Consider the following 27,727-nt stretch of genomic DNA (forward strand, 5'->3'; position numbering starts at 1 on the left):
GTGTTCCCTTTCTCGCTGTATCTCTCACTGTCAAATAAATAAATAAAATCTTTAAAAAAAAGTAAAATAAAATAGGGATTTCTACTTTCAATATACAAATATGTTGAGGGTGGAGAAAACCAGGAACAGCATTCTATATTTCTACCTAAGATCATTATTTTCCTTTTGCTCAACTCAAAGGAACTTTTCTAGGTTAAGAAGAAAAGAACAACAGTAGTAAATTGCTTCCCTTTGTAAATTAGGAAAACATCTACTAACAATTTCCAGTAGTATTTGTCTTAACAAAATTTGAAAATATTCTGATGACAGTTAAGTACTTCCTAAAATTAGAATGTACTGATAAATATGTAATAAATGGAACATGAATAGAAAACTCAATTAAAAAGTCATTCAATTTATATAATAGCCACATTTTCTTCGATTGATCCACATGTAGCTTTCTATTAGAACTCTTAGTACCAATTATTCTTAAATTATGACTATAGGCAAGGCTCTTTTTTTTTAAATATTTACTTGAGAGATAAAGCACACATGCTAGCATGAGAGTGGGGGGAGGGGAAGAGGAAGAGAGAGAATTCCAACCAGCCTCCACATGGAGCACAGAGCTAAAGGCAGGGCTCAATCTCATGACCCTGAGCCAAAATTAAGAGTTGGATGGTCAACCAACTAAACCATCCAGGAACGCTTATAGTCAAGGCTCTTTTTCACTTTGTTTAAAGTATTCCCCCACATGATTAACTATTCTAATAAAAACACCCAGATTAGGAGCACGATGGCGGAGGAGTAGGAGACCTGGATTTCGTCTGGTCTCAGGAATTCAGCTGAATAGGGATCAAACCATTCTGAACACCTACGAACTCAACAGGAGACCGAAGAAGAGAGTAGCAACAACGCTCTGAACAGAGAAGCGACCACTTACTGGAAGGTAGGACATGCGGAGAAGTGAATCCGAGGCGATATTCGGGAGGATAGACAGCGGGGGAGGGGGCATCTGCCGCTTCCGGCAAGTGATAGAGCCATGGAGCACAAAATCGGAACTTTTAGAAGTCGGCTCCAGGGAGGGACGTTGCTCCAGTGGCTAAGCGGGGGGTGGAACCCTCGCGGGACAGTGGTCTCAGAACCCTTGGGGTCACAGAAAGACCGGGGGAGCCTGAGTGCGGCAGAGCTCCCAGGTATCGGAGCAGGGAAGCCGGCTGCAGAGACGGAGCCGAGGCGCGGGCTCTCAGCTCGGGGTTGCCATAAACTGCGATCAACGGCCCAGTCGGGCCACTGCTCCTCCAGCAGGGACCCAACAAGAGGCAGATCGGAGGAGACTCCCCTTCCTCCCCCGGGGAGGAGGCGCGGGAGCACACCGCAGGGATCTGCTGGGTTTGGAGACTCCACACGGGGTCGGGTGCGAGATACAAACGCTTGGTCACAGGCCGGGTGAGCACGGAGTGCGGCCAGAGACCAGGGACACGGGAGTGACTACATTTCTCTGGGGGCACACTGAGGAGTGGGGCCCCTAGTTCTCAGGTACTCCGGGCGGAGATTGGGAGGCCACCATTTTCACCCTGGTCCTCCAAAGCTGTACCGAGAGCTTGCAGGGAACAAAAGCTCCTGAGAGCAAACCCAAGCAGGTTGCTTAGCCCTGACTCACAAGGGCGGGGCAATTCCGCCTCCGCAAAGACGTTTGGGAACCATGGCAACAGGCCCCTCCCCCAGAAGATCAGCAGGAACAGTCAGCCAAGACCAAGTTTACTGATCAAGGAGAATGGGAGAACTCCAGCATTAGGGGAATACTGCACATAGAATTCATGGTTTTTTTACCATGATTCATTAGTTTTTCAAAGTTAATTTTTTTTACTGTTTTTTTTTAATCTTTCTTTTTCCCTTTTTCAACCTACAACCTATCAATCCCTTTTTAAAAAAAAAACATTTTTTATTTTTCATTTTTAGAGTCATATTTTATCCCTTCATAGTAGTTACCCTTATTTTTGGCATAGATATATGTTGTTCTCTAACATTTTGAGATACAGTTCCTTCTAACAGATCAAAATATACCCTAAATCTCTAGTGTATGGCTTTGTTCTAGTCTCCTGCCTGATCACATTCTCTCCTTTTTTTTTTTAAATCCTCTTCTTTCTTTTTTCAAACAACTTCTTAACAATTCCTTTTTTAAAATCTTTTATAATTTTCATCTTTACAGACATCTTCCATTCCTTCATTGTATCAACCCTTATTTTGTACATAAGTAAGTCTGTCTTCCTTTAAAATTTTAGGAGGCACTTTCTTCTAACAGACCAAAATATGCCCAAAATCTAGTGTGTGGCACTGATCTATGCACTAGCCTGATCATATTTGATCATGTTCTGTTTTTTTTGTTTTGTTCTATTTTTGTTTGTTTTTATCTTTTTCTTTCTCCTTTTTTGTCTTCTCTTTTTTCTTTCTTTCCCTTTCTTGTCGCCTGGTTTCAGGTCTTTTCTGATTTGTATACAGTATATTTGCTGGGGACGTTGTTAACCTGTTAGCATTTTGTTCTCTCATTCATCTACTCTCCTCTGGACAAAATGACAAGACGAAAAAAATCACCTCAGCAAAAAGAACAAGAGGTAGTACCATCTGCCAGGGACCTACTCAATATGGACCTTAGTACGATGTCGGACCTAGAGTTCAGAATCATGACTTTAAAGATACTAGCTGGGCTTGAAAAAAGCGTGGAAGTTATTAGAGAAACCCTTTCTGGAGAAGTAAAAGAACTAAAATCGAACCAAGTCAAAATCAAAAAGGCTATTAATGAGGTACAATCAAAAATGGGGGCACTAACTGCTAGGATAAATGAGGCAGAAGAGAGGAGAATCAGCGATACAGAAGGCCAAATGATAGAAAATAAAGAGGCTTAAGAAAAGAGAGATAAACAACTACAGGATCACGAGGGCAGAATTCGAAAGATAAGCGATACGATAAGACAAAACAACACTAGAATAATTGGGATCCCAGAAGAAGAAGAAAGAGAGAAAGGGGCAGAGGGCATATTGCAGCAAATTATAGCAAAGAACTTCCCTAACGTGGGGAAGGAAACAGTCATCAAAATCCAGAAGGCACAGAGAACCCCTCTCAAAATCAATAAAAATAGGTCAACACCCCGACATCTAATAGTAAAACTTATGAGTCTCAGAGACAAAGAGAAAATCCTGAAAGCAGCTCAGGAGAAGAGATATGTAACCTACAATGGTAGAAACATTAGATTGACAACAGAACTATCCACAGAGACCTGGCAGGCCAGAAAGGACTGGCATGATATCTTCAGAGCACTAAACGAGAAAAATATGCAGCCAAGAAAACTATATCCACCTAGGCTGCCATTGAAAATAGAAGGAGAGATAAAAAGCTTCCAGGACAAACAAAAACTAAAGGAATTTGCAAACACGAAACCAGCCCTACAAGAAATATTGAGAGGGGTCCTCTAAGCAGAGAGAGCCTAAAAGCAGCATAGATCAGAAAGGAACACAGACAATATACAGTAACAGGCAATACAACGGCACTAAAGTCGTATCTTTCAATAGTTACCCTGAATGCAAATGGGCTCAATGCCCCAATCAAAAGACACAGGCTATCAGATTGGATCAAAAACCAAGACCCATCAATATGCTGTCTGCAAGAGATTCATTTTAGACCCAAAGACACCCCCACATTGAAAGAGAGGGGGTGGAAAACCATTTACCATGCTAATGGACACCAAAAGAAAGCTGGGGTGGCAATCCTTCTATCAGACAAATTATATTTTAAAACAAAGACTGTAATAAGAGATGAAGAAGGAAACTATATCCTACTTAAAGGGTCTATCCAAAAAGAAGATCTAACAATTGTAAATATCTATGCCCCTAACATGGGAGAAGCCAATTATGTAAGGTAATAATAAAAAAAGCAAAGAAACACATTGACAACAATACAATAACAGTGGGGGACTTTAACGCCCCCCCTGACTGAAATGAACAGATCATCTAAGCAAAAGATCAACAAGGAAATAAAGACTTTAAATGAAACACTGGACCAAATGAACTTCACAGACATATTCAGAACATTCCATCCCAAAGCAACAGAATACACATTCTTCTCTAGTGCCCATGGAACATTCTCCAGAACTGATCACATCCTAGGTCACAAATCAGGTCTCAACTGGTACCAAAAGATTGGGATTATTCCCTGCATATTTTCAGACCACAATGCTTTGAAACTAGAACTCAATCACAAGAGGAAAGTCGGAAAGAACTCAAATACATGGAGGCTAAAGAGCATCCTACTAAAGAATGAATGGGTCAACCAGGAAATTAAAGAAGAATTAAAAAAATTCATGGAGAGACGATGGACTCTGAAAAACAAACTGAGGGTTCTAGAGGGGAGAAGGGTGAGGGGATGGGTTAGTCTGGTGACGGGTATTAAAGAAGGCACATTCTGCGTGGAGCACTGGGTGTTATGCACAATGAATCATGGAACACTACATCAAGAACTAATGATGTAATGTATGGTGATTAATATAACAATAAAAAAAGTAAAAAAAATTTCATGAAAACCAATGAAAATGAAAACACAACTGTTCAAAATCTTTGGGATACAGCAAAGGCAGTCCTGAGAGGAAAGTCTATAGCAATACAAGCCTTTCTCAAGAAACAAGAAAGGTCTCAAATACACAACCTAACCCTACACCTAAAGGAACTAGAGAAAAAACAGCAAAGAAAGCCTAAGCCCAGCAGGAGAAGAGAAATAATAAAGATCAGAGCAGAAATCAATGAAATACAAACCAAAAGAACAGTAGAACAGATCAATGAAACTAGGAGCTGGTTCTTTGAAAGAATTAACAAGATTGATAAACCCCTGCCCAGACTTATCAAAAAGAAAAGAGAAATGACCCAAATCAACAAAATTATGAATGAAAGAGGAGAGATCACAACCAACACCAAAGAAATACAAACAGTTATAAGAACATATAATGAGCAACTCTATGCCAGCAAATTAGATAACCTGGAAGAAATGGGTGCATTCCTAGAGATGGATCAACTACCAAAATTGAACCAGGAAGAAATAGAAAACATGAACAGACCTATAACCCCTAAGGAAATTGAAGCAGTCATCCAAAATCTTCCAACAAACAAAAGCCCAGGGCCAGATGGCTTCCCAAGGGAATTCTATCAGACATTTAAAGAAGAATTAATACCTATTCTCCTGAAACTGTTCCAAAAAATAGAAATGGAAGGAAAACTTCCAAACTCGTTTTATGAGGAGGCCAGCATTACCTTGATCCCCAAACCAGACAGACCCCATCAAAAAGGAGAATTACAGACCAATATCCTTGATGAACATGGATGCAAAAATTCTCACCAAAATACTAGCCAATAGGATCCAACACTACATAAAAGGATTATTCACCACGACCAAGTGGGATTTATCCCTTGGCTGCAAGGTTGGTTCAACATCTGCAAATCAATCAACGTGATACAATACATTAACAAAAGAAAGAACGAGAATCATATGATCCTCTCAATAGATGCAGAAAAAGCATTTGACAAAGTACAGCATCCTTTCTTGATCAAAACTCTTCAGAGTATAGGGATAGAGGGTACATACCTCAATATCATAAAAGCCATCTATGAAAAACCCACAGCGAATATCATTCTCAATGGGGAAAAACTGAGAGCTTTTCCCTAAGGTCAGGAACGCGGCGGGGATGTCCACTATCACCACTGCTCTTCAACATAGTATTAGAAGTCCTAGCCACAGCAATCAGACAACAAAAAGAAATCAAAGGCATCCAAATCGGCAAAGAGGAAGTCAAACTCTCACTCTTTGCAGATGATATGATACTTTATGTGGAAAACCCAAAAGACTCCACCCCAAAACTGCTAGAACTCATACAGGAATTCAGTAAAGTAGCAGGATATAAAATCAATGCACAGAAATCAGTGGCATTCCTATACACCAACAACAAGACAGAAGAGAGACAAATCAAGGAGTCGATCCCATTTACAATTGCACCCAAAACCATAAGATACCTAGGAATAAATTTAACCAAAGAGGCAAAGGATCTGTACTCAGAAAACTATAAAATACTCATGAAAGAAACTGAAGAAGACACAAAGAAATGGAAAAACGTTCCATGCTCATGGATTGGAAGAACAAACACTGTGAAGATGTCAATGCTACCTAGAGCAATCTACACATTCAATGCAATCCCCATCAAAATACCATCCACTTTTTTCAAAGAAATGGAACAAATAATCCTAAAATTTGTATGGAACCAGAAGAGACCCCGAATAGCCAGAGGAATATTGAAAATGAAAAGCAAAGCTGGCGGCATCACAATTCCAGACTTCCAGCTCTATTACAAAGCTGTCATCATCAAGACAGTACGGTACTGGCACAAAAACAGACACATAGATCAATGGAACAGAATCGAGAGCCCAGAAATGGACCCTCAACTCTATGGTCAACTCATCTTTGACAAAGCAGGAAAGAATGTCCAATGGCAAAAAGACAGTCTCTTCAACAAATGGTGTTGGGAAAATTGGACAGCCACATGCAGAAGAATGAAACTGGACCATTTCCTTACACCACACACAAAAGTAGACTCCAAATGGTTGAAAGACCTAAACGTGAGACAGGAGTCCATCAAAATCCTAAAGGAGAACACAGGCAGCAACCTCTTCGACCTCAGCCGCAGCAACTTCTTCCTAGAAACATCGTCAAAGGCAAGGGAAGCAAGGGCAAAAATGAACTATTGGGATTTCATCAAGATAAAAAGCTTTTGCACAGCAAAAGAAACAGCCCACAAAACCAAAAGACAACCGACAGAATGGGAGCAAATATTTGCAAATGACATATCAGATAAAGGGCTAGTATCCAAAATCTATAAAGAACTTATCAAACTCAACACCCAAAGAACAAATAATCCAATCAAGAAATGGGCAGGAGACACGAACAGACATTTTTCCAAAGAAGACATCCAAATGGCCAACAGACACGTGAAAAAGTGCTCCACATCGCTCGGCATCAGGGAAATCCAAATCAAAACCTCACTGAGATACCACCTCACACCAGTCAGAATGGCTAAAATTAACAAGTCAGGAAATGAGAGATGTTGGTGGGGATGCGGAGAAAGGGGAACCCTCCTACACTGTTGGTGGGAATGCAAGCTGGTGCAACCCCTCTGGAAAACAGTATGGAGGTTCCTCAAACAGTTGAAAATAGAGCTACCATACGATCCAGCAATTAAGGATCGAAGGGGTACGTGCACCCCAATGTTTATAGCAGCAATGTCCACAAAAGCCAAACTGTGGAAAGAGCCAAGATGTCCATCAACAGATGAATGGATAAAGAAGATGTGGTATATATACACAATGGCATATTATGCAGCCATCAAAAGGAATGAGATCTTGCCATTTGCAACGACGTGGATGGAACTGGAAGGCGTTATGCTGAGTGAAATGTCAATCAGAGAAAGACATGTATCATATGACCTCACTGATATGAGGAATTCTTAATCTCAGGAAACAAATTGAGCGTTGCTGGAGTGGTTGGCGGTGGGAGGGATGGGGTGGCTGGGTGATAGACATTGGGGAGGGTATGTGCTATGGTGAGAGCTGTGAATTGTGCAAACTGTTGAATCACAGATCTGTACTTCTGAAACAAATAATGCAATATATGTTAAAAAAAAAAAAAAAGAAGAAGATAGCAGGAGGGGAAGAATGAAGGGGAGTAAGTCGGAGGGCCAGATGAACCATGAGAGAGGATGGACTCTGAAAAACAAACTGAGGGTTCTAGAGGGGAGGAGGGTGGGGGGATGGGTTAGCCTGGTGATGGGTATTAAAGAGGGCACGTTCTGCGTGGAGCACTGGGTGTTATGCACAAAGGATGAATCATGGAACACTACATCAAAAACTAATGATGTAATGTATGGCGATTAACATAACAATATAAAATTAAAAAAAAAACAAAACAAACAAAAAAACTCCCAGATTATTACAATAAATCCTATTACCTACACTTTCATTTTATTACTAAGCTTTCCTTTCCTGAACTTAAAGACAGGAGAGCATTATTTCCTAAATGACCAAGAGAATAAGTAATATATTCAACGCTACCTTGAAAATCTAAAATTCATAGCAGGCCCCTGAAGCTTATGTATCTTGACAGAATGGTTGCGAGAATTATGGAAGTTAACTAGGAATGCAAACAAGTAATGAGGTTTTATTAAAGTACAAAAGCAAAAAGCAAACAAGTGTACCTCTCTGAACATATATTTGCATGCCTTTATCTCCATCCCTAATGCCAGCATTCTATTCCTGGCCTTTTATTTTAAATGGTCTCCCACATCCATATTTGTCTCCCCTCCATTCGGTATTCCATAGAGCAGCCAGAGTGATCTTTTTAAAAATTCTCATGTTTTATCACAATAAAAAAGATGGTAAAATGTAAAAAACAAGAGAATAAAAAAATAAATAAAAATACAAATATGATAGTACAAAATACGAGATTCAAAACCGGTTCAATACCTCCCCATCAATCTCCGGGTTAAGCATGAATACTTTCTTAACGATCTCGTATGCCCAGGAGGACCAGGCTTACTTCCTCATCACCATCAGTTCCACCCTTCCTCCTTCCTTTCTGTTCTGCTGACTCACAAGCTTTCTTTCTATTTCTCAAATATGCCCCTTCATATCTCAGAGCCTCTGGACAGGCTAATCCGTCTGCCAAGTATGCTCACCCCTGCCCAATCTCCACACATTTCCCTTCTTTCCCCCACACTGACTTGACAGTTCCCACTTACTTTAGAGTTCATCTAAAATATCTACTCCACATGGCAGCCTTCTGTACCCCTCGCCGCCCCGCCTCTGCCATATTCCTTTGGATGAGGTATGGATCTCATAGCACGAAATTTTTCACGTTTTACAGCACTTACAACCTACAGTTAAATAATTCAACTGGTAGAGATAAATACAACTGCTGAGATAAAAATCTCAGGACCAGAGACTTCATCTGTTTTATTCCGTGCTCATTTTATTCATAGTGGTATCTCCTGTGGCTAAATAATGTACTGAACAATGGAGACACTCGATACATAGTGATTTACTGATTCCTCTCTCAGGGTCAAAAACACGGTTAATGGGTGCCTGAAGAAAGGCAATATGAGGTGCATAGGACAGTCTCTTTACTCCTTAAAGTTCTGAAACAGAACATAAAGTGAGGAGCTCCTTTTGCCTCTCTAAATCTCTAAGCTATTTAATGCTAATACCAAAAAAAAAAAAAATGCAATGAATATCCCAAATATGTGGGCTGGCAATGAGATTTATATAAATTGCTTCACTGGTTCCATCTTTGCGAAGTAGTGTGCAGCTCTGCATCAGTAATGCAAAAAACACACCCAAATCAATTAAGGATTTCTGTAAAAGAGCACTAGATTGGCATATACGCCCTTAATTCAAGTAAAAGATTCACCATTTCATTTGTTGTGAAATTCAGCAAATCACATCACTTCCCAGGGTTTGTTTTCTCTAAAGACACTGAGAGCTTTAAGAGTCCATGATTATATTACCTGAATACCCATTAGAGCATGTGCAACACACACACACACACACACACACACACACACACACACACAGAGTACGGGAAACTGATAAGAAAATCAAAATATTTGACAAAAGAGGGAGTCATGAATATATTTCATTTTAACTAAAATCATACAAATCTTTCAACATAAGACCTTGCATCACTTGCCAAGTGATATTAATGTGGCTTTTGTCTTTAATAAAATATTACAACACTGCAACAGTTATGGTGTCCAGTTTCTTTTAAATAGCATGACAACTAAAGACATTTGTGAACAAATCTGAATGCAGAGTCCTTCAAGACTTTTCCACCAATATTTCCTTAGTTGTCTTCTGCACACCTGAATCAACTGCAATCTATCAACTAGCTTGAGTAAAATTCCAGAGCCAATGCCTTAGTTTTTACAGAAACTACCTTGCCATCATTCTCATGCTTCTTCCAACTATGTAGGAGTAAATTAAGTGATGATTATAATAAAAAGTGTAACTGGGATACATGGGTTCAGAAACAAATACAACTTTTTTTTTTAACATAACTGATTATCTTTCTCCTCTAAATCACACATGTTAAGATCACACCAGGGACCAAGTACATCAGATTTTGACAGGACCCAGGCATAGAAGTGGACAGAAGTACTAGAGAGTGGTCTCTTCGCCTAGCTTTAATACTAGGGGCATGAGTCAGTATGTCTTCAAAAGGGAATGGAGAATACTGGCTAACTAAAGTAAGTTAAGAGAACTGCTACTACAGTAGTCCAGAACTGGGACCATGCCAAAAATAACTTAAAATTTTGTTTGACAATAACCACATACAAAAGTAAGTAGAGGTTGATTAAGTGATATGTTCTAATTTAAAAGGATTAAATAAGGCAGCTACACTTAAAACAAATCTTAATGAATGTAACTGTAACGGGAGAAAGAAAGGAATGAGCAAAAGAAGGGAATGAGCATGGTATATGCAAGGGTCACCATGTAGTAGACTTGCTTGACCATAGAAGTGGGTAGCTGTTTGGCAGTAAAGGTAATCTTCACATTCTTGGCAGAGTACTTGCCTGGAAAAGGTCTTTTATATCAAAATGATAAAGGTAAAAACTGATTTTCCCATAGAAACAATCTTATAATAAATGTTATATTCCTGATGCCACACTATTTTTTCTCAGAAATGACTACTAAGACCTTATTTGAAAACAGTAAGAATGGCACTGTATACTGCATAGTGTGTACATGCTTAAGGGATATTTTTAAAAGCTTTTTAAAGATATATTAATCAATAAAGGAAATATAATAACCAATCACATAAATTTATAATAATATATATTAATCTCCTATATATGAGTTCTTTTATCCTCTATGTAAAAAAAAATACGCATTTTTGAAAAAAAAACTTTACTATAGTAAAATTCCTATTTTTTCTGGATAGATTTTAACAAGCAAGGATCTTTGAGAAGGTTTTGAGAAAAGTCTTACTCCAGTAGAGGGCTACTGATCAACGGATCCACAGACATTTTTTGCTGAAAGCAGGTGGTGTGCTAAAGAAGAATCCCTTCTTCCCTGAGCCATTGAATCAGGCAGTAACTTCCCCCTCATAATTCCCTATTAGAAAGGATATACTCTTTATAATACATAAACCTTTACTTGTTTCCATCATTTAGGAGCCCTTGAGGGAACACTTTGTTACAGTGTCAAAAGCTTCAGCCTGAAATTGAATTTGAGCAGATTTTTAACGCAAAGAATTATAAACTTGCTTCTAAATCCTTTAAAAGAATCACCCTTCTTCCAACCTCAATTTACTCATAAATACGTTACCATAACCACCTCGCTAGAACACCTTTGTTTCCCTTTTAAAATTACTTTTAAAATCAAATTATAAGGATAAGTATAATGGAATATTTTTTTCACAGCATTCCTGAACCTACATGAAATTTATTATTACTCTCTACCATAATCCTCAAATATATATAGAAAATTCCTCTTTTATAAGAGCTAAATTAGCAACCACACAAAGAAACAAGTCTCACTGCTTGATGGTTACAAACCTGTCTGCTCCCTTCACTGGCTGCACCTCTTCCCAGTTGCGGTGCGGGAGGGTGGGGTGGGAGTGGGGAGGCCAAATGTGCACATCTCTTTTCTAGTTGCACTTTCAGTGACTTCCTGACAATAGCTTAAAATCAACCACGGTGGGAGTATTTACACTTCAGAAAACTTACAGTAGACTTCTAAAACTACAAATTTATTGTTTTCCGCATTCTATAAAGAATAGCAGTCATTGGGATAATCAAATAAAAATTTTTAAGTTTTCACTGATAGAAGACTTAACCATCAAAAAAAGATTAGTCTACTAAATGTCTTTTATGTCTGAAATGAAGCATTCTTTCTGACCACATAGAAATATAAGAGGTATAAAAACTTTATTATCATCTTATTCTAAGACCTCCTACTAGTAAAATAACAGACTAGAAAAGTACTTTAATTCCTAAGTAAATTAAATCTAATTAGCAACATTAGACACTATAAGAAATAAGTCCCCAAATGGTACTCAAAATGTAAGGTATGACGGAGTATATGAGGGCATGTTTTGAGGACAAGGTATGACTGGAAAAATAAAAACAAACCAAGACTAGTACCAAACTCACCAGGGAGTCTTAGTACTTTAGAACTTCAAGGGATCTGAAATAATTACAAGTCCCTATCATTGCAGCGCCAGGCTTCAATTACTTATTCTAGATTATATAGCTAGTGAGATCAAGGCTTTGTTTAAAAAAATAAATCAGGGTTCTTTATTTTCAATCCACTGTTTTCTTTACCTTAATAAGAACACAAAACTTCCTGACTCAAAGTTACAAACAAATTGGAAGAAATGGGAGAAAAATGTTAGATATGCAGTTTTATATAACCATATTAAAGGAAATGGTATTTAGTGAACTATAACACTACATAAGAAGTCCAGTTCTATATCCTGTGTCCCAATGCTTCAAAGAGGTTAAATATCCAGATGTTCTAAAGGATGTGGCTCCCATACAGTGAGGAACTTAAAAGAAACACACATAAAGCACATTCACCTATTTTAGAGATTAAGTATAAGGAACACAGAGTGGGAAGCCTTAAACAAACTACAGGAAAGGAAAAAAAAATAAATAACCTGGGGCTAAGTGTCCATCCTCTTAGGTAAGTATTGAAAAATTAAAGTAATGCTGCTAACTATTTTAATAAACAAGATTTCTAGTAAAATGTACCTGACAAATGAAACATTCCTAGACTCAATAATGAAATATATTAAAATTCTGTGGGAAAAAAGGTAACATGTAAGTCATAAACGGTAACTCAATCAACAAGAATTTATTGACTATCATTCACTATTTCATCATGTACAAAACACTCTATTATTTTCCAGGATGACTTTCCAAAGACATAAAGGGATAGTGGCTGCCTATACAAAACAGGTCATCTGTAGTTGAAAAAAAAAAATGATTCTTAAATTTATATGTTCCTAAGAACGTAAAAAACAGAGAAACAGGAAAATTCATTTTAAAATAAGCCATCTTAAAGATCTTTATTGCCCATTACCAAATGTTTCTATCTCTGGCTATAAAAGTAATAATATTCCCATTTTGTAAACTGTGATTTCCTTCTTTTGATTTTCAGCATCAGTTATAATCAGCCAGAAATCCACAATCCAAAGACCAGTTAATATTTTAGTGTATTTCCTATTAGTCTCTTTGCTATGCATGCATATTGACAGTTTTTTACATAGCCAAAATCATACACTATATTGCATGATTTTTATTCTAAAATATTTCCTACTTAACAACACTTCCTAAATATTGTAATGATTACACAACTATTTCAGGGGTCAGAAAACTTGTTCTCTAATGAGCCAAAGAGCAACTATTTTAGGCTTTGCAGACAACACTGTCTGGGGTCACAACTAGTCAACTCTACCACTGTAGCACAAAAGCAGCCATGGACAAAATGCAAACTAGTGTGACTGCCCAATAAAATTGTATTTACACAAATTGACTATAGTACACTCCATTTAATAATAAAATTACAAATAACCTAATTTAATAATGGGGAAAAGATCTGAACAGACATCCTCTAAAGAAGCTATACAAATGACTTATAAGCATATGAAAAGATGCTCAATATCATTACCTATCAGGCAAATGCAAATCAAAACCATAATAACATATCAGTTCACACCCACTAGGATGGTTGTAATCCAAAAGACAGGTTAAAATCACGGGGCACCTGGCTGGCTCAGTCAGAAGATTATGTGATTCTTGATCTGAAGGTCATGAGTTCAAGCCCCACGTGGGGTAGAGAGATTACTTAAATAAATAAAACTTGAAGGAAAAAAAAAGACAGACAAGTATACGCGAGAATGTGAAGAAAACGGAACCCTCATACAGTGTTGGTGAAAATATGCAGCCACTTTGAAAAACAATTTTAAGTTCCTCAAAGGTTAAAGAGTTACTACACAACATAGAAATTCTACTCCTATATATCCAAGAGAAATGAAAACATAAGTCCACAGAAAAACTTGTATTTGAATGTTCATAGTAACATTCTTCATAATATCCAAAAGGTGGAAACAATCCCATGTCCACCAACTGATGAACCCACACGTCCACCAACAGATGGATAAACAAAACGTGGTTTATGCCCATACGATGAAATATTATTCAGCAGTAAGAAAGAATAAATAATAACACTTGCTACAACATGGATAAACCTTGAAAACATCACACTGAGTAAAAGAAGTCAGTTACAAAAGAACACATAATGTATTATTTCCTTCATATAAAATGTCCAGAATTAGCAAAACCATAGAAAGTAGATAAGTGGTTGCCTAGAGCTAGAAACTTTGGGGGGAATGTAGGGAGTAAATGAAAAGTGGATACTAGGTTTCTCGTGGAATCATTAAAATGTTCTTAAATTGTAATGAAGGGTGCACAACTCTATAAATATATTAAAAGCCACTGAGACTTTAAGTGGGTAAACTGCATGGTATATGAATTATATAACTATACAATTAACAACCCCTGGTCTATTCTACATATGCAAAAACATTAACTTATTGCCCCTTCTTTTAAATACTTAATGGTTCCTGTTTTTGCTATATTGTAGTAAATATGACAATAATCATCTTTCTAGTTAAAGTCAGTTTTAAGCTAAGTTTTCAAGTGGCAAAGAATGTAAAATGGCAAAAGAGTATATACAACTTTACTGTTGCAAATGTCCATTATGTGATGTGCTTGCCTTTTGGACAAGTCTAGGAACACACGATCTATTACTTCTATAGCAAAATGGTTAGTGAGAAAAATGGTTAAACTTTCAGAACATACCCCCATCGTTCCAGAAACAGTGCTATCATTAGTATCACAACCACTGAAAACTGGAACCTATCCAGCCATACCTCCTCCTCCTGCCATGGTAAAACCCTTTAGGAAGAACCCAGTGGTATTAGAATGTATCTCCCTTCTGCTAATCTTGGGGTTAACCGGAACAGGGATGAACATAGTTGCCACATTTCACACTTTTGAAAGCAACAAGGTTCCTTGATCACTTGTATCTCCTTATTGTTTCAACCACACTAATCTTACTCCCCTTCTCAGAACTTTGCTCTTTCCTAACATGTCCTTCATCCCTCTGTCTATCCCACTATTCTTTCTTGAGGACCAGTTTTTTTTTATTTTTTATTTTTATTTTTTTTATGTTATGTTAATCACCATACATCATTAGTTTTTGATGTAGTGTTCCATGATTCATTGTTTGCGTATAACACCCAGTGCTCCATGCAGTACGTGCCCTCTTTAATACCCATCACCAGGCTAACCCATCCCCCACCCCCTCCCCTCTAGAACCCTCAGTTTGTTTCTCAGAGTCCACAGTCTCTCATGGTTCGTCTCCCCCTCCGATTCCCCCCCCTTCATTCTTGAAGACCAGTTTTAACCTTAATCCACATGAGGTCTTCATTAGCTACTCTGGTCCATTCTACCTGTAGATAAAAATTGTTCTCGGTACCACACAAATGACTACTTTATTTCTCTCCATTTTATGTGCTTTAATATTGTCTCCACCTGTTCCTTCCCCCCCAAAATAGAACAAACTAAGACAAGGTCAAAGAATCTGTGTATATATATCCTAGGAAGGTAATATATAACAAAAATTAACAGGAACAGCCAAGTTAACACTCACTGAACATTTACTATGTACTAGATCCTGTGGTGTGTGACATGCACTACTCCTCTAGATAAACATTACAATAACCCCATGGGATAATTATCCCATTTTACTGATGCAGAGACTGAGACACAGAAAGTCAAGTAACTTGCTGAAAAGACCACTTGTTGGTTGACAAATACTTCAGGAAATGCCTCTTGGACATCATCTCATTTGCCCCTCACAATTCTAAGTTTGCTACAAGTTATTACCATTATTATTTTACACATTGTTAAGAAATTTTAAGTACACTGTAACTCAATGGCACAGGCAGAATTATTATACAAATCTCCCAGGACTCTCGGTCTTATACATAATATCTTATTTGAAGAGAAAAATACATAGGTTATCTCAGATTCAACCCCTAAAGCTCCAACTAGTTCACACCCAGGCTCTACCACAGAGGAGTCAAGAGAGCTCTATGAAGGTTTCCAGCCCCAAATTGCTACTAGAGTAACAGGTACTAATGTTAACACAAGGTGTTATCATTACAAAGTACTCTCTCACATGTGATGCATTGAGAGAGGGCATTTAACCCTAACAACCTGATAAGTAGATATGGGTTATCACCAGACTCCAAGAATTTATGTGTTATGCCCATTCAAGACCATACAGCTTAATAAATAATAGCACTAAAGCTGAAAATCAGGACTTCAGACTCTAAGTATATCTTTTTCTTCCTGTTATGTCTCAAAATTAGCATTTCATTTTATGCTGATACTCTGTAATTGTTTCCTCAGGGTAATGAATAAATATGAACACTAGAACTGAGTGGTTCTAAATCTTTTCTGGATTCATAGGCCCTTTTAAAAATGAAATCTATAACCACTCAAAAGGGAAAAAAACAGTTCTGTGTACATTTTCAGAACCTCATGGGCCCCTATACAAGACTGTGACTTGAAAGACAGCGGCAATAATGTAGCTCTCCTGTTGTCTGCTCCGGAATACACAACAGACCGCACAGAACAAGGACTGAAGTGGTACTCAAACGATTGTAAACAGACCTAATTTTCTTTATACTAGCATTGAAAACAGGGAGACTCTGTAAGACGTACCTTTTAGTAGTAATAGAAAAAAACCAACATAGAACAAAAATAAAGTCATTCACAGAGATGGCACTATCAATTACTGAGCCTTACTGAATGCCAGGGGCTTTTATTTCATACCACTTTTAGCCTGAAAACAGCCTCAAAAGTAACTTCGTTGTTATCAATCTTTTATGAATGAGTAAGCTACGGTTCAAAAGAAGCTGATTAATTTGTCCAAAATCTTAAGGCCAATGAGAAAGCAAAGATATAAATTCAGATCAGTCTAGGATGGAAGAAATCTGACTTTTCCTGCCATCACCTAAATATTCAGCTTGATAGCATACAATGTTACCAAAGGGGGGAAAACCAAAAACAGAACAATTTATTACATGAAATGTAAAGAAAAAGTGGTTTGGGGGAACCAAAAACAGGGAAAGCATTGCAATGAAAGGTAAAAAAAAAAAAAAAAAGTGGGGGAAACTAAATGAAAAATCTAGATCATAATATATTTTCTGGTAGGGAAGGGAGGAAGAACACTAGACTGCTAAGAACAATCTGATTCTAATTCTTACTCTGCCCCAACTCACTGGATAATCTTGGACTAACCATTTAATCTTTCTGTACCTTAGCTTCCTCATCTGTTGTGAAATTATAAATGTCAGAGGGCATTAAAAACTTAAATTTCTAAATTCCTTCACAATTTTCAAAATTATTATTTTCATTACATTCCACTGATCAGGGATTTTGTTTTATTCACTGCAGTACCTGCAGCACCTGGTTGGTACAAAGGAAGCACAAAATATTAGTTGAATGGATAGATGAATTTGATGCCAACAATACCCCTGTGAGGACACAGAACAGGGCAGATATTACTATGCTTCTAACACATATAAGAAAAACCAAGATTCAAAAAGTTTAAAATATGTGCTCATAGTTCCAGAGCTAAGTAGTAGAGCAGAATGCAAACTGAAGTCTCTTATTACTAGTTCAAAGTTCTTTCCAGGTCTAAAATTTCTTATATTTCAACATATACTTAGGCAGTCAGACACATCTATAATGAACTCCTATTCCCACCTTTCCAAAGGGCAAAAAAAAAGTCATTAGGATGATGTTACTATAGAAAGTAGCAAATGACTGACTCAGAATGAGTTGCCTGAAAAAATGAATACCTAATACTCAATAACATTATATATATGAAATAAAGGAGATAAAATCCTATTTCTGAACTTTGATTATACTTTATTTTTTGTGTTCCAAAGCCACTCTACACTTGTAATTAAGGCTGGCTACTCTGCAAATGTCTGCTGTTAATACTAAGGGAGAAGGAACTCAAATTTATCTCTACAAGTAAGGTCATTATTCAAACCATAAACATTACTGCAGGCTTCCCCAATGCCCTGAGGTTGAGGAACTAACCTCCTACTCTAAAGCTTAGGATTATAACTGACTTACAGATGAAAAGTCCTGACAGGGTAGCCTCAGCAGGAAACATCTATGTACACAGAGATAAAAATGCAGTAAAAGCCCCAGGGCAAAGCTCTATTCTCCAAGATTCTCAAAAGTACAAGATTGTATTTCAAGAACCTAAGTAGGGAAGAACAGGGGGTTAGCTGAAAATTAACACCTTCCGATTTAAAGGTGTTCTCATAGCCATGGCATGTAGCTTCCTGCCTTGAGGCTACAGGCTAGTAGGAAAATCTTTGTGTGTAGTGGGTAGAAAAATCTTTTAATCAAAAAAAATTTCAAACTCATCTAAACATAAAATCCTTTCTTTCAAAAATTAAGTCATTTCTGTATATAAAATGGCTACCCCCAAAAATCAAGTAGTTTAAATACAATGTTATAGACCAAAATACTGTGTCATAGAGGAGGCAGTATATAAGTGGGTTTTATAAAGTAAGAATTTTAGTATATCTCACAAAAATTTCTTAAAGCAAACTCATCAAAATATACTTCTGAAAATATATAAACTGAATATTCTCCACTGATTGATACTCCTTTGGTTTCCTCTCCCACTGAGGGGACTTCTATAAGGTATGTGTCAAAAGTACTGAAACTATTTCCATGGCACTCAAATAAAACAGAGTATCTGGGTAAGAGGTGAAAAAAAATATTCTCAGTAAGTGAGGTAAAAGTCACATGACTGGACCCTGAGGAAGAAACTGACATTCAGACTGAGAGAACAGGGTTTAATCAAGATAAACATCCTGTAAATGTAAAGGCTAAATTTAAAGAAGTACAGGTTTTTAGAGCTCTAGTTCTATAATTTGAGAGTTATCTCACAATCATCTACTGTTTTACTTACCTTTTAATAATTAATAATAATTATTTCCCTCTCCCATTTAAAAGTCATTTTCCTTACTGGTATAAACAACATATTTAAATTTTTCTGCATCAGTGACCTTACCTAGTGGCAAACTGAATGAGTGCATTTTGAAGAGTCTGCCTAATTTCAAGAAGAAAAGATTCATCATCACTTAGTGTATAATACCAATACTGGACATAATCCCTCAAAGAAAACTGGATAACCTAAAACAAAAATATTGGGAAAAAACACAGCTTTTTAGGATTTAAAAAGTATCAGCAGCAAACTAAAACCTGAAAGGATTATTTACCAATTTATATTTACTCTCTACATACTAAATTATGATTAAAAAAAAAACTGCCTTCATTACAAAAGGACTGATATGCTAAAAAACCATTTCAAAAAATTTTAAATTATTTTGGTGTCCCAATTCACCCACTGCCCAAATTTTTTAAAAATTAGAGTTATCTATGGTCAACCCCTACCCATATTTGAGGTAAGACAGAGCTTGCAAAAAAAATAAATTTTCAATGCTATAATATAATGAAGAGTTTTAATTAGCTTGATGGAATGAGGTGCAAAATAATGCCAACTGACCCTAATTCTCAAAAAGAAACCACTTTTCCAAGATTATATCATCAGATTTGTTGCAAATTACAAAAAAAAAATGGAGTTCACTTAAATCTAGTAACTTTGATACTGCCAAGAGTATTAAATCAGTCAATACATCAAATAATACAACTAGATGTATATTATTTTTGAAAATCAGATAAACTAAATATGGGTTTAACTATAAAAGAAATGTTAGCATTTTAAAGAACACATTATAATAATCATATAATCAAACATCAATTAAAACTATCTGGAGGGAGAATAATTTTTAATTCTAATTTTTTAAGATTTCTGAATCAAATCAGGTATATCCATTTAAAAAACTATAATACAAATTGTCTGATTTGCCAAAACACTAAGCTTATTCATCAGCTAAAGAGCATTTTAACTTTAAAATAATTCCCAAAACGTTATCAAATAGGTCAGCAAAAACTTTTTTATTAAATGCAAATTCAAACAAAAGGCTTTAATACTACATAAACCACTTCATTATAAATGATTTCATAAATAAGGCAGTATCTTTAAGTGCAGAATCCAAGAGCAGCATTACAGCGAATTTCCAGCATATTACATAAATAGCAAATATTATTTCCTGGTATTTTCTTTCTTTTTTGTTTTTTTCATTTCCTTGTATTTTCAAAAGAAATATACTTTACAACACAATATAAGGAATTCAAATACCACATACGAAAACTCACTTGCTGGAGAGGCTCATCAATTATATTGGCACCTGTCAATCTTCTATCAATCTTTATAGTCCTGGCTTCTCGTTTCATTTCTTCTAAGCACTTAAAGGAAATCACAACATTTTACTGCATAGTTTCTTGATTTAAAATCTGTATAGTTTACCTCTAACTTGCAACTTCCCTGTCATTTCAAGTCAGTCAGTAACCTTATTTCTCAATGCTCTGATACAAACCAAACACTATTTCTCAAGTTAATGGAGCTAGACACCCAGGAAAAAAAAATCTACTGTTATCCTCAAAAGTTTAGTAAAATTGGAAAATATCATTTAGAATGTGAGAAAACTCAAAATGTAAGATATATTGTTGTATTTCAATGAAACTTTAAAACCATAAGTTAGTGTTTCAGGTGAATCAAATTAATAATTGTCTTTATTAAACTCTCCTCCTCTTCTCCCTTCCCCCTCCCAGCCCAAAACAGTATAGCAGGTGCCAAATAATTTTTTTTAATTAATTTTATTTAGGGACAATTTTTAGCAACAAAAGAAAATGAATTTCTCTATTTCTCTGTAGTGTTCAGTAAGATCAGTGGCCTGGAAATAAAGTGAAAAGTAGTGGGACACTCTTCAATTAAAAATACAAGCAAACAAACACCAAAAACAAACAAACCAAAAAAAGCACAAATATATATATATATATAAAATATATATATATATATAAAACACACACTTCAAATTATAACATGTAACCTCCAAGAATAGGGTGAAATTCTTTTATTTCAGTAATTTAAAGTAATACTGTATATTACTATGTCTGCATCTCCTACATCTTAGCACATAACGGACAGGTTATAACTGTAAAGATGAGATACTGGCAGTAACTCCGGATCACTTTCTGTTTTCATACAAGATGAAACAAACCATCCCAATACCACAAGAACCGAACAATGCAAATCTAAAGCCTACCTATAGTACCAAATTCTAATTTTACTTATAGATTATGGTATTAAAAAATGGAAAAAATGCCAACATTCAAGATGATATAAATATAATCGGGCCTAAATTATTAAAATTATAGATACTGCACAGCCTAACAGCAAGCTGTATTTTTCAAGTCAGTTAAAAAAGAATACCCATTTTCTTTTCTCTGGTTTCTATGCAATTCATTTCATTTCAAATTTTGAAATCCTATGTCAAGATAGTAGGAAGACGCCCCAAATTTCTATCTTTTCCTAAAATATGCATTCCCACTCTTAACATCTAACACTATAAAAGTTTTCAAAGTAATCTTTTAAAATGTATTTTCTAAGCATGATCAGAAAGTGTCCCATAAGTTTATACTGAGCATTAGTGAATAATAGGAACATCTGCCAAGCCATATACAGATGATCACATTACCATCATTTCATAGCACAAGACTTTGAGGTTTTACATTCCTTTACCCTATTTACCTTAGGAATCCCAGTTGACGTTGGAGGAAGAAATGAGTGTTCACACTGCTCTAGGTACTTCTCTGAGTTTGTTTTTCCAAACAGGAGAGTAACCACAAAACCCCTGGGGAATAAAAAATTCAATTATAGAAACAAAAACAAAATTCTTTTATAACTTAACACATCTATTAACCAAAGATATTTTTCAGATTTAATAGATGGTTTATCACTCACTAAAAAATCAGCTTCTGACTTCAAGTAATTGACTGTTATGTTCTGAAGTTTAAAACAACTATAAACATTCTGTGAACTTCTACAAGAATACCTTTCAAAGTTTTCATATAAATATGTTTCATAAAGAATCCCAGGCAACAAGTTCAAACTTTTGGAAAATCAGCCCTTGCTAAATAAGTAGGCTAGGTAACCAAGGATGAAGACAAGTGAGAGCTAAATCTATAGCTAAAATCACACATTTCTATAGTTCTATTAACTAATTAATGTGAGATAGTAATGTAACTTGCCATTATGGAAACAGAATAAACAATTAAAGGCCAAAGAAGAAAAAAAAGATATAGTTTATAATCAGACTGGAATTTAAAAATACATATAAATACATTCCAAAGGCTAATTATTTTTAAAACAATTATAAAGTTGAGGTAAGATAAAAACTGGCTTGAAACTGTTTTACTCTAAGTATTGACTAAATGCTATCAATATTTCCTATATTTAAAATATACCAGTTAAATCAAAGAACCACTAAGTAGACAGGAAATCCATAATAGAAAAACATCAAATTCTAACTTTATAATAATCTTACAGTAATCTTACAACAATTCAACCGCTGTTGTGACAAGAAGGGAACTATGAAAAATTAAATATGGATCAGCCTCAACTACTAAAAGGAAGGTTCTCAAAGTCCTCTGCTTTTTGTGGCTATCTGCTGTTCTTTAGTACAAGCACCACAAAAGCTAAAAGATGAGTTGAGAAAACAAAGTCAAATCAGCCCATGTTATCAATTCTGCTTTTGTTTCTTTTTAAAAAAGCTGGCTTTGGAACTGTCAATAAATTTAATCTGTCTTGCATCTGATATTATTACTAAGAATCAAGTTGGCCCCATGTTTCAGTTATATCTAGTGATAAGCAGATTTACAGACATAATTAAATGCTTATATTAACTATTTATTTCTAAAATTATCATCATGAGACAGACTGATAAAACACTAACCTTTGTCCAAAGAATGATAGCAGGAAAGTAAACTAAGGAACAGTCTAATCTTACAAAGCACCTGTTTCAGCCTTGAGGTTTAAGTAAAAACAGGTGCTACAAGTGACTGCATCATGCAACCTAACAGAATTCCGTTAAATAACCCATAACACAGTATCAATAGTATCCCCCCAAAAAAACACATAATACAAAAAACTCTAAGTGATTTTCCTTCCAAAAGTTATCTTTATAGTAGAAAATATGGAGTTAGCTTTGACTATCAGCAAAACATATACATTATCAACACTGTAGATGGATAACTGCAGAATTTTAAACAAAGGTGGTTTCCATAGGAATGTATCAATTGCTCTCAAACTTGCATTTTATATAAGGGAAAAAAAGTATCTTAAAAACTTAGACAATAAAAAACACACTAAAACCAAGAAATGATTATATGAAATGTAATTATTTTACTTGAGATTGATATTTAAAAGCCTGTATTTGCTCTTCCAATTCATAAGGCATTAAACTATACTAAGTTACATCAAAGAAAAAAACAATCATTCTTTTCTAATTATAGCCAAAATAGGAAAGATTTCATTCAGGAACTATGGTACTCATTGACCATACCTGAGTAATCTAGAAATGCTTAATTAATCCCCTAAGAGAATTCTGGGAGGCTTTCTAGTACTTAAGTTGAAGACCCCTTACTATGGCAGTGAATTTCACTGAGATTAACAATCTTGAACAGAACATCAGACCAGAACATTTATGATATAGCATGAACTTGGAATTTCAGACCTTACCATGTGACTCTTAATATTACCTAAAAAGTTTTTAGTGATCCTAGCATGCCATCTAATATCCCATCTTATCTAAAAATTTTTACAGAACTTTAGAAGTATCTAAAATCAATTTTGATTACTCCCTGATAAATCTGCAGACTCAAAAAGAAATAAGAAAGGTTACCAAGACTTTGAAATGCATGGACTCCTCACTCTTCCCCTCTTCCAGAACTTTATATGGAGCACTTTAGTATGAGAAATAATTCTCCACCCCTCCAACTTCCAAGGGTTCCTAGGGCTCCTACTGACAAAGAAAGCTACAATTTCCTACCTTTCAGAAATATTGGGAAATAGTCTGAAATCATTCTCTTTCACTTTTGCCCAGGGTTTATTCAATTCACGAAAGAGAAGAAATCTCTCCTTTTCAGAGAAACATCTCCTCAAAACAGCCTCCTTTCCAATCAGTAAAAGCAGCCATGACTCTGTGGGGAAGAGGCGCAACCGTACAGCTATGCAACCATTCTGCTCTGGTCTTCATTTGTGACAAAGAAGTGTAATTTAGGAAGCCCAGGGAGCTGCAGACCTATAGACTTCAATAATCTTAGTCAATAAAGATATTTGAAATTCCATTTATCTGGGCCTGCTGGCTTATTTCTAATTGTTTCAGTATCCAGTACCATATCTAAGCAATTATAATGAAATGATTAAATCTAAAATAAATGCAGTTTTAGGGATAGTCCTTGAGGTAGCTGCTTGATTTCAATCTCACTTGTTTCACAAACAGTGGGTGCACTCCCTGTAAAATGGCCACACAGAATTTTCAAACCCTATCGTGAAAGAGGTGGGAGGTGGTAAGTACAATCAGAAACCACTCCTTGAGTGTCTCTCATTTAGTCTTTCAGGCCACAGTTTATATATGCTATTCAATTCAGCTAAGTTCTCTAAACCTACAGGTTCCAAGAACTCCTCCAAATATTTGGATTCTCAAAAGAGTTTTTAAAAAGAACTCAAAGGTATTCATTCCACAAATAATTACATACCTTATATATACATACCTTATATATACATACATACATACAAGCATATATATAAATATATATAGTAACAACAAAATAGCTCAGTTAAGCTACCTTGGTTTGAGTATCTAAGTAACAAGCATCCACCTCTCTTTTCTATACTTTTCTTAGATATACAATTCACATCTGAGCCAAATGCTCCACATACGGAGCTATACTAAATCATGACTGAAACCTCTCTTGTGAACGTTTATCAACTCAATGTAAAGCATAATCAAATAAACAATGAAGAGAAAATAGCAAAATCAGGTGTTTGAATTTTAACAAAATGACAGCATTCCCTAAGGGAAATAATATTATTGTATGAAGTCTAATCAATGAAACAGTATCTTCTACTATACTATGTATAACTTGATGAACCATCTCAATTTAACTTAATCTCATTAATACTGTAATAAAAAATTTTCAACCTTAAAACATAATAACACCAAAAGGAATAAAAAAATCTTTAAAACTTTTCAAATTATACAAAAAAGTTTTATATCATCAAAAAATTTTTTGAAGATGACTTATCCATATTTCTGGTACAAATAATCGCCACCACTTTTATTACATTGCATATCTTAATTTTATTTAACTTTGGTAAAAAAATAATTTGCAAAAATAGCACTCACAAATCATTCTACCATTTCTCATGGTCATTTTTTTTCTTCTTATTGAGGTTTCATGGTCATTTGTTTCAATATCTAACAAGTGTATGACATTTGAATTATAAGATTATCATTGAGAATACTTACCCACCCACAAAGCAGAGGATATAAAAGGCCAAATAAAATATTACAAAGGGTCCAAAGGTTATTAGAGAAAGGACAATGCCAAGGCTTCCCCATCCCCATATGGATAGACTGGTCTGAAATAAAGAAAAGAAAAAAAAATGTTTAATAAATAAATGTCCATATGAATTAGAAAAGAACCAACAAAACTTTTACATAGTTTTACATTTCTCCTTTTAAACATATACAGTTATTGTTTCAGTAATTGTTACGTATTTACTTTTGAAAATGTTAACTACATTCTTAGAGATTTATCTCCAAGAAACAATATACAAAATTTTTATGCAGAAAGGTATTTAAGTACATCAGCAATGATTTTTTAAAAATGTAATGACAATGTAAATGCACAGCAAGCAATCATTACACAAATTGTTGAATGATATGCTGGCATGAGAAACGGTAAAAAAAAAAAAGTATTTATGAAAACATTTATATATAAAAAGTTAGGTAGAATACAAAGTTGTACTTGTTTAGAATATTTCATTTTAAAACCAAGTTCCAACAAAACTACAGCATAACAAGACATTTTTTAAAAATTAAAATTTCCAAGTAAGAAATCCACATCTCACCGAAAACTGTTTTTTACTCAAATTGTGTCCAGAAATTTGTATAATTATAATTGTACAACTTCCAAATTTCAATTACCAAAATATACCATGAGCTCAAAAAACATCTCCAAAAATTCTGTCCTTAAAAATAAATAAAAACCCCTATTTTGTTTAGAATTATACTGTATTATATATTTAAAATACTCCTTTTATTGAAGGCAAACTGGATTTTAGCAATTTAAGTAATTATGAATAAATAAACGTATTCAATTCAACAAGTTCCTACATCCATTTGCCTTGTACTGTGAGGTCCACAAAGGAAGCATTTGTCCCATTCCTGCCATCAAGGAGCACAGAGAAGAATGTCTTACACGAATGAAACAATTAGACACTGAACCAAAAGAAAATAATAAAAAGCATTATAAGATGCTAAAGTGAACAAAATTAATGACCAGAAAACTATGGAATAGACAATAAGTTCTATGGATTACGAGAGAAAGGACTGTTTTATTTATTCACTCATTTGCCAGTCATTGACTGCTTTCCATGTGCTATAAGCACAAGGTGCTGGGGAAACCACAAGGAATCAAACATACCCTCACAAGGCTAAATGCTAGTAAGGAGAGAAAGACAAGCACACTCTGATAAATTTACAGACTTCTGTTAAGTTTACATTCCAGAAGGGGAAAAAAATAATAAATAAATTTATAGTTATATCAGATGGGGATAAGTGCTACGGAGAAAAAGAAAGTAGCTATATGTGGTTGCTATGTAAGTTATATATATATATATATGACTATATAAGAAGCTCTCAACCAGATGACATATGAACAGAAATCTTAGAATTTATTTAAGGAGAATTTATAATAATGAGTCTTCCTACCCCAAGTAATATTTTTCCATTGTTCTCTTTTATGTTACTCTGGGGAAGTTTTTTTAAATTTCTTCTTTTATATAAGACTGGTGCAATTCTTATTCATTTGTAATTTTACTATCCTTTTTCCTCATCCTGGCCTTTTTTTTTTTTTAAGATTTTATTTATTTATTTGACAGAGAGAGAAAGAGCACAATCAGGGGGAGCAGCCAAGGGAGAGGAAGAAGCAGGCTCCCCGCCAAGCAGGAAGCCCAATGTGAGGCTCCATCCCAGGACGCTGGGATCATGACTTGAGCTGAATGCAGCCGCTCAACGGACTGAGCCACCCAGGCGACCCCATCCTGGCCACTTTTTTTTTTTTTTAAAGATTCTATTTATTCATTTGAGTCACAGAGATACAGAGAGAGAGAGAGAGAGAGAGAGCATGAGTTGGGGAGAGGCAGAGGGAGAGGGAGAAGCAGGCTTCCCAGCGAGCCAGGAGCCTGATGTGGGGCTTGATCCTGAGCCGAAGGCAGATGCTTAAACATCTGAGCCACCCAGGCACCCCTGATGGCTACTTTTTAACCAGAGGACAGAAAGCCCTAATGATGAAGTTTCTGCTTTGCCC

The 27,727-nt window shown here is 35.6% G+C and overlaps 1 protein-coding gene across 5 annotated transcripts in view; it reads right to left on the reverse strand.

The window, feature by feature from the left end:
- SNX13 (sorting nexin 13) overlaps positions 1-27,727 on the reverse strand; it is a 131,435-nt gene that overhangs the window by 62,647 nt on the left and 41,061 nt on the right. For all 5 annotated transcript variants that reach the window (XM_073898924.1, XM_073898927.1, XM_073898928.1 and 2 more), the window contains 4 exons: positions 25,663-25,775; positions 21,882-21,984; positions 20,447-20,536; positions 19,239-19,360 (listed from right to left, as the gene is read on the reverse strand). In XM_073898924.1, the coding sequence (XP_073755025.1) occupies positions 19,239-19,360; positions 20,447-20,536; positions 21,882-21,984; positions 25,663-25,775 (428 nt within the window). The remainder of the gene's footprint in view (positions 1-19,238; positions 19,361-20,446; positions 20,537-21,881; positions 21,985-25,662; positions 25,776-27,727) is intronic.

Source organism: Callorhinus ursinus, unplaced genomic scaffold, assembly GCF_003265705.2.
Source record: "Callorhinus ursinus isolate GAN/ISIS: 27379988/994484 unplaced genomic scaffold, GSC_fseal_2.0 scaffold12, whole genome shotgun sequence".
NCBI lineage: Eukaryota > Metazoa > Chordata > Mammalia > Carnivora > Otariidae > Callorhinus > Callorhinus ursinus.